Here is a 5,866-nt window from a genome sequence, read left to right on the forward strand (position 1 = left end):
ATCAGCAGCTACTGACTTCTTTTAGTTTTAGCTTCCCTTCTAATAACTAAAAAAGAAAAAAGTTAAAGTGTAACAAGGAAAACATATCCCTAATAAAACCTCAGACGTTCATTATTTTTCAGCGCTCGCATGTCAGAGTTCCCTGGATTAAATGCTAATTACGGCTTTTTACATAAAGGAGGCTGAGTACTGAAAACTAAGCGGATGGCAGGCGGGGCCAGGCAATCAGCTGGTCCCTCAGCCGCAGCAGGAGCAGAGAGGGTGAAGCGCCGGCATCTCTTACCCACTTATCCAGAGGGACCTGCGTCAAGGAGCCGGTGCCCTGGTAGAGATCCAAGCTGAGCTGCTCCAGGCTGAGCTTCTCCTGCAAGAAGTGGCCCAAGTACCTCTGCAGCAGGTACCTGCAGGCCCTCTTCTTGATGGACTCCGAGAAAGGCCACGGCATGGCGGCTGCGCACCGGGGGCCGCAGGGTCAGGCGGCGGGACAGGGTCGAGGCCGGACGGCGAGACGGGGCCGGAGCTGGCCCCTCCGGTGGGCGGAGAGAGAGAGGCGAGAGGGAGCGGCGGGCCCAGCCTCGCCCCTCAGCGCGGGCTATCACGGGGGCTCCCTGCCACCCCTGGCACCGCAGTCGGGGCGGCACTGCCTCCCCTCAGGGCGAAGAGGTGCTGACAGGTAGCTCCATCCTCACTCGGACACCGCCGCCGCCATCTTCTCGGCGGCCCGCGAGCGCGAGGGGCCCGCCGCAGCCGCGCTGCGCAGCAGAAGGGTGCGCGGAACGGGGCCGGGGTTTGGCGGACACCCCCGCCTCAGGCCTCCGCCGCCAGCGCGGGCAGCCGCGCCGATCCGGCCTGTTTGTCTCCTTCCTCCCCGCGCGCGCCACCCCCCGCCCGCCGAACGCCGTCACTGGCACCGTGACGTGCGCGCGGAAGTGGCGTCGCGGAGCGCAGGAGGCCGGGGCGGAAGCGGCGGCGGGAGGTGGGTGAGGGGGCGGTGTCGCGGCGGAGACTCTTCCGCCGCCGGGCAGCGCCGGGCCCGCTTCGCTGACCGGCCGCCCCTGCAGCAGCAGCAGGGCGGGCCGCTCCTCGCTGGCACTGACGGGCGGGGCGGAGCGGAGCGGCAGGCGCCGTTGTCTCCGGAGCCGTTTGGGGTCGGGCGGAGGGGCCTCGGCCGCCCGGGGCTGGTAGGTGGGCTGCTGGGGCGCGGCACTGCCGGAGGAGGTGCAGGTGTGCCCCGTGGGTATTTTGCTGTCAGTAGATCGGAGTGATGTGCAGCTCGGTAGCCGGCTCCCCCGTTGTCTTCAGCTTCTTTGGAATTTGTTTGGAGGTCCAAAGTGGGATTTGTCAGGAAGAGATGGATCTCATGGAGTGTTGCATGCGTGTTGCAGAAGGGTTGTTGCCAGCCCCCATTCCCTCCTGGCATCAGTGCCTGGGTACCGAAGCCCTTCCCGGCTGCCCTTCGGGAGGTGTCCCTGGGGCTGTACTTCAGCTGAAGCCTCACGGCGAGGCAGGTACCCGAGAGGCAAGTGCTGGAGCCGCTGTGGTAACCCCCACAGAGCTGTCCCCTTTTGGTTACAGTTCCTGACAAAGGCCAGCTATGTATGTCTGAAATGTACTGAGTTGTGCATAAAAGCTGAACAAGAAAACTGTTTTTCAGTGATTGTAAATAAAAAGCCGCTGTTAATGTTTTTGTAGTCTCTAATAACCCATTTAGTTCACAGGCTTCTCCAAGTCTTCCTTAAATTCATCAACAATAGGTTTTTATTTTCTCAAGCTATTGATTTCAGTGTTTCCAGGCATGACTTGCCTTCCTACTGTGTACTGGATCAGCGAAGTGCAGAATTAAACACTGCTGAATCCTAACAGAGTCTTGTACAACAGAAAATTAGTTATTTGGATAAGAAGCAGCAACTTCAGCAATACTGATGCTGCTTTTGTGTGCTAATGTAACCTTCAGCACTTGTTCTCAACATCTTGGTTTTGAGCTTTCTGGATTGTGATTTCATGAGTTACGGAAGTCACTGGGTCTCACATTTGCCTTTTTTTTGTTTTTGAGAATGTTAAATATGCCTGCTTATGTTTTATGATGTTTATATATATTGAGGATAATGGTATATTAAATCTAAAATAAATGTTTCTATGTGCAGAATGGAGACTGACTGCAATCCCATGGAGCTGCCCAATAATACAGCGTTCGTGGAGGATTCTGATTATAGAGAATTCGAAGGAACAGATGTGAAAGATATGAGACTAGAAGCTGAAGCTGTTGTGAATGATGTTCTGTTTGCTGTCAGCAACATGTTTGTCTCAAAAACCCTTCCCTGTGCAGAGGATGTGGCATATATCAATGTGGAAACCAGGGAAAGGAACAGATACTGCTTGGAGCTCACTGAAGCAGGACTCAGGGTAAATGGATTTGTTTATAATTTCTTAAGCTTCTGTTTGGAACAATGATGATGTGCAAAAGGTACCTAGAAAAATATTTCTGTGACATCAGATCAGCATACTTTTATGAAAGTAATTTCTATATGTTTTCTCCTAGAAAGTCAGACTTTGACTAGCTACTTCAAACAAAGTAAGAGGGGAAGTTGATGGAAAAAACCCATACATTTATTTATTTGAGACACAAAAATTACTAATACAGAAGCAGCAATTTTTATAGGCATGTCAGTCTTTGGGTTTCTTGGGTATCCAGGTAAATCAGTAATATAGCATGTACACAAAGCCATTTGTATTTTTTGTGCAAACACGTAGATGTCTTTCAAAGGTCATAAGGATAGATTTTGCTAATACTCTTGAGTTTTAAGCAAAAGATATTTGAAACTAAATACTGTGTTACCAGTAAGCTCTATAGCAGAAAGCAGTTTGTGATTTAAATCCAGTATCTTTGTTCTCATGTTACTTACTGTACTATCCTGACTGGCAAAGTTAAACATTGTGATCTCTGTTTCCCATTGCAAGGTGATCCTAACCACAGAAGTGTAACCAGTGTTTTCTTTATTGCAGGTAGTAGCTTATGATTTTGATCAGACTGATGACAGATTGCAAACTCCATACCATGAAACTGTCTACTCCTTATTGGACTCTCTCAGCCCTGCATATCGACAGGTGTTTGGAAATGCATTACTACAAAGACTAGAAGCTTTAAAGAAAGATAGTCAGTCATGATTTACCCAGAAGTGAAGGAGGTTTAATGCTTGAAGGAATTCTTAGTATGAAGAACTGAGATCTTTCTTACAAACATAGCCACAACCATCTTAAGCTTAATTTCTTGCATTAATACCTAATTCATGCTAGCACTCCTCGGTTAACATTTTGCTACTGTGGATTTATATATATGACAATGCTATTAAAAGCTACTTTTGTATTCTTTTTTGTTGTAGATGAGCAAGTAAGTTGCTTTTCACAACATTAAAAAATTTTTCTCTTTTCAAATTGTTATTACGCAACACTCCAAGAAAATATATAGCAGCTGAATATTATATATACAAGTAGTAATTTTGTGTGTGTGCTTACTGATGATTTTCATATCTGGTTTTTAAAATAGAAGCTAACTACTTGCTCTACACAATTAATGAAAAATAATTAGGAAGATTGCTGTTCTGCAAATAAGAGAATTTCTGTTTTATTTGCTATACACAAATCTGTAAATTATCAATTTTGGTAACAAGAAAGATGGTTCTTAAACAGTTCGAGCATTGCTTATTTACCGACAGTATCTGTGTTTAAAGCAAGGCTCGGTATTTTTTCATCTGTCCTTGTCTACAGCAACCTCCAGGAAACTCCAAGTAATAAATGAAATGTACTGCTAATATATGAATGTATTGTCTGAATTGCAAATGAGTTAAGCACAGAATTAGGATGAAATGGGCTACATTTCCTGAATTTTATTATATATGCTATATATATATGTATATGTATGCAAGGATTGGAAGGCATTTTAGCTATTTACTATTTTGAATGTGTGTTTACATGATGTACAAGATCTACCCAAGAATATTTTTGCTTCATCTTTTACTTTCTATAATACAATACTTTGGTACTCCTGTTTTTCATAATTTCTGCCTCAATTGTACAGTGTCCTAAGAATGCTAACTAAGCACTGAAAGGTTATTGCATTGGATTGATTTGAAACCAAAGGCTGTATGAAATTTGCTAAGACTAATACAAACTGGCAGATATAATTTGTATTTTCTACTTTAAAACTGTTATGTCTTTATAAATCCATTGTTCTGCTATAACTTTTCAAGTATGTACTGAATGGTAGACTTTTTTAAAATTAACTGGTTAGAAATACCAGTACTGTTGAACTAACATTCTGTGATGTTCATAGTTTTTGCATTCTTCTATTATTCAGTATTTGTGCATCTTTATTTATTTAAACAATCCTGATATTGTTCTACCATGCTTTTCTGATACGTACACACAGTGCATTTTTTGGAGCCACATTTAGGGATACATTGGTTCTCATGAAGTCACAGATTCCAGTTATGTCAGTAGAACTATATTGACTTCTACCTTCTAAGGATTAGTCATAGTAATGGAGAAGCTTAGTAGAGGTTTTGTAATAGCTTTGAGGTAATGATGTACAACTATTACTGACATCGCAACTGTAGTTAGCACTTCCGTTTTCCAGAGCTTTGTGTTTATTTTAGTATCTTTTTAGGTTGAAACTTCAGGTACTAATCTTCTGCCCCAGGGTATGATTCCATGCTCTAAAACTTGCTCATAGACTCTCTTTTGCACACAGGTCTGTGGCACATGGTTAGTCCTCTGTGAGGAGAATGTACTTTACCAAATTTATATTTGAATATTTTTCCCTTGCAACTAATTTACTTGTTCAATTTCAATGACTAAAGCATTAAATAAATGCACCAGTGTGTTGTCATTTGTTGTGGTTTTTTTGGGGGGGAGACACTACTGGAAAGGGAGGAGTGAAAGCCAAAGTCATGACGCCCATAAAAAAAATTTTAAATATCAGGTAGTTAAGTATTTTAAAACCTTTGGGTGCAGACTTGTGTCTGCTGAAGCTTTGTCATGAAAAAAACGAAGTAGGAGATTGCAAAGAGGGACTAGGAATGGAAGCGTTAGAAATAACAGTGGAAATTGCCAAACTTAAATGTTAATGTTGCTGTGATTGTTTTCTTGGACATCTTTAAAATGTTTTGTCGTTTTGCGTGCTTATTGTGAACCTAAGCTGAGAAGCGCTTTGAAAACAGGTGTTTTGTAGGTATTATCTGAAGGAACTTCTGTTGTTTCCTTTAACATACTGTAGTGTTAACTCAAAAACGGGCAAGTTACATCATTCCACTGTATCTGGAAATGCTCTCCAGTCTATACCCTCAGGCATTGCTGCCTGTATGGAGGGAGGTTCTCTGAAGCACGGACAAGGGAGAATTTCAGTCACCTTAGCCTGTTGTTTGCATTCTCCAAAGCCCTGAATAGGTGCTGCATAGCCTAATGGAGCTGTTTTATGAAGTACCTAAAAAGCCTGAAAGCCTGCCTGCTGCCTGAAACAATGTCTGATAACCTAATTAAAGCTGTTTTTGTCTCAGCAGTACTACATACATTTTGTCCTCGCTGGCGTCGAGAAGTCAGGAATAAAGTCACTAATTTTTTGGCTGCCGCCCTCCGTGTTTGTCCTAGGCCAGGCTGAATTAGGCAGAAGGAAAGCGCACACGTACACACTAAACGCGTTCATCCCGCCGACGCTCCGCGCCGCAGCCGCGGCTCCCCGCGCGCCGGGCAGGCCGCAGCGCCCCGCGCCGCCCGGCAGGGAGGGCCCCGCCCCGCCCCGCCCCGCCGCGCAGCCGCCGCCGGCCGGGCCGTCGCGCAGCAACGGGCCGCGTCCCCGGCTCAGGCTGTGGCG

At 45.2% G+C, this 5,866-nt stretch overlaps 2 protein-coding genes across 6 annotated transcripts in view; one reads left to right on the forward strand and one right to left on the reverse strand.

Moving 5' to 3' along the window:
• Positions 1-912, reverse strand: part of ATG2B (autophagy related 2B) — a 46,770-nt gene extending 45,858 nt beyond the window's left edge. For all 4 annotated transcript variants that reach the window (XM_051620496.1, XM_051620497.1, XM_051620494.1 and 1 more), the window contains exon 1: positions 284-912. In XM_051620496.1, coding sequence (XP_051476456.1) covers positions 284-445 — 162 coding nt within the window. In that variant the 5' untranslated portion in view covers positions 446-912. The remainder of the gene's footprint in view (positions 1-283) is intronic.
• On the forward strand, positions 382-4,885 carry GSKIP (GSK3B interacting protein). Of its 2 annotated transcripts, none has more exons than XM_051620500.1 (3): positions 382-397; positions 2,145-2,403; positions 3,004-4,885. In XM_051620500.1, the coding sequence occupies exons 2-3, from the start codon at positions 2,146-2,148 to the stop codon at positions 3,163-3,165; spliced, it is 420 nt and encodes a 139-aa protein (XP_051476460.1). In that variant the 5' UTR covers positions 382-397; position 2,145; the 3' UTR covers positions 3,166-4,885. The 2 variants fall into 2 exon arrangements, with proteins under 2 accessions (XP_051476460.1, XP_051476459.1); XM_051620499.1 differs by lacking the exon at positions 382-397 and adding an exon at positions 992-1,181.
• The last annotated feature ends 981 nt before the right edge of the window (positions 4,886-5,866 follow it).

The sequence above is a fragment of the Apus apus genome, chromosome 5 (assembly GCF_020740795.1).
Source record: "Apus apus isolate bApuApu2 chromosome 5, bApuApu2.pri.cur, whole genome shotgun sequence".
Lineage (NCBI taxonomy): Eukaryota > Metazoa > Chordata > Aves > Apodiformes > Apodidae > Apus > Apus apus.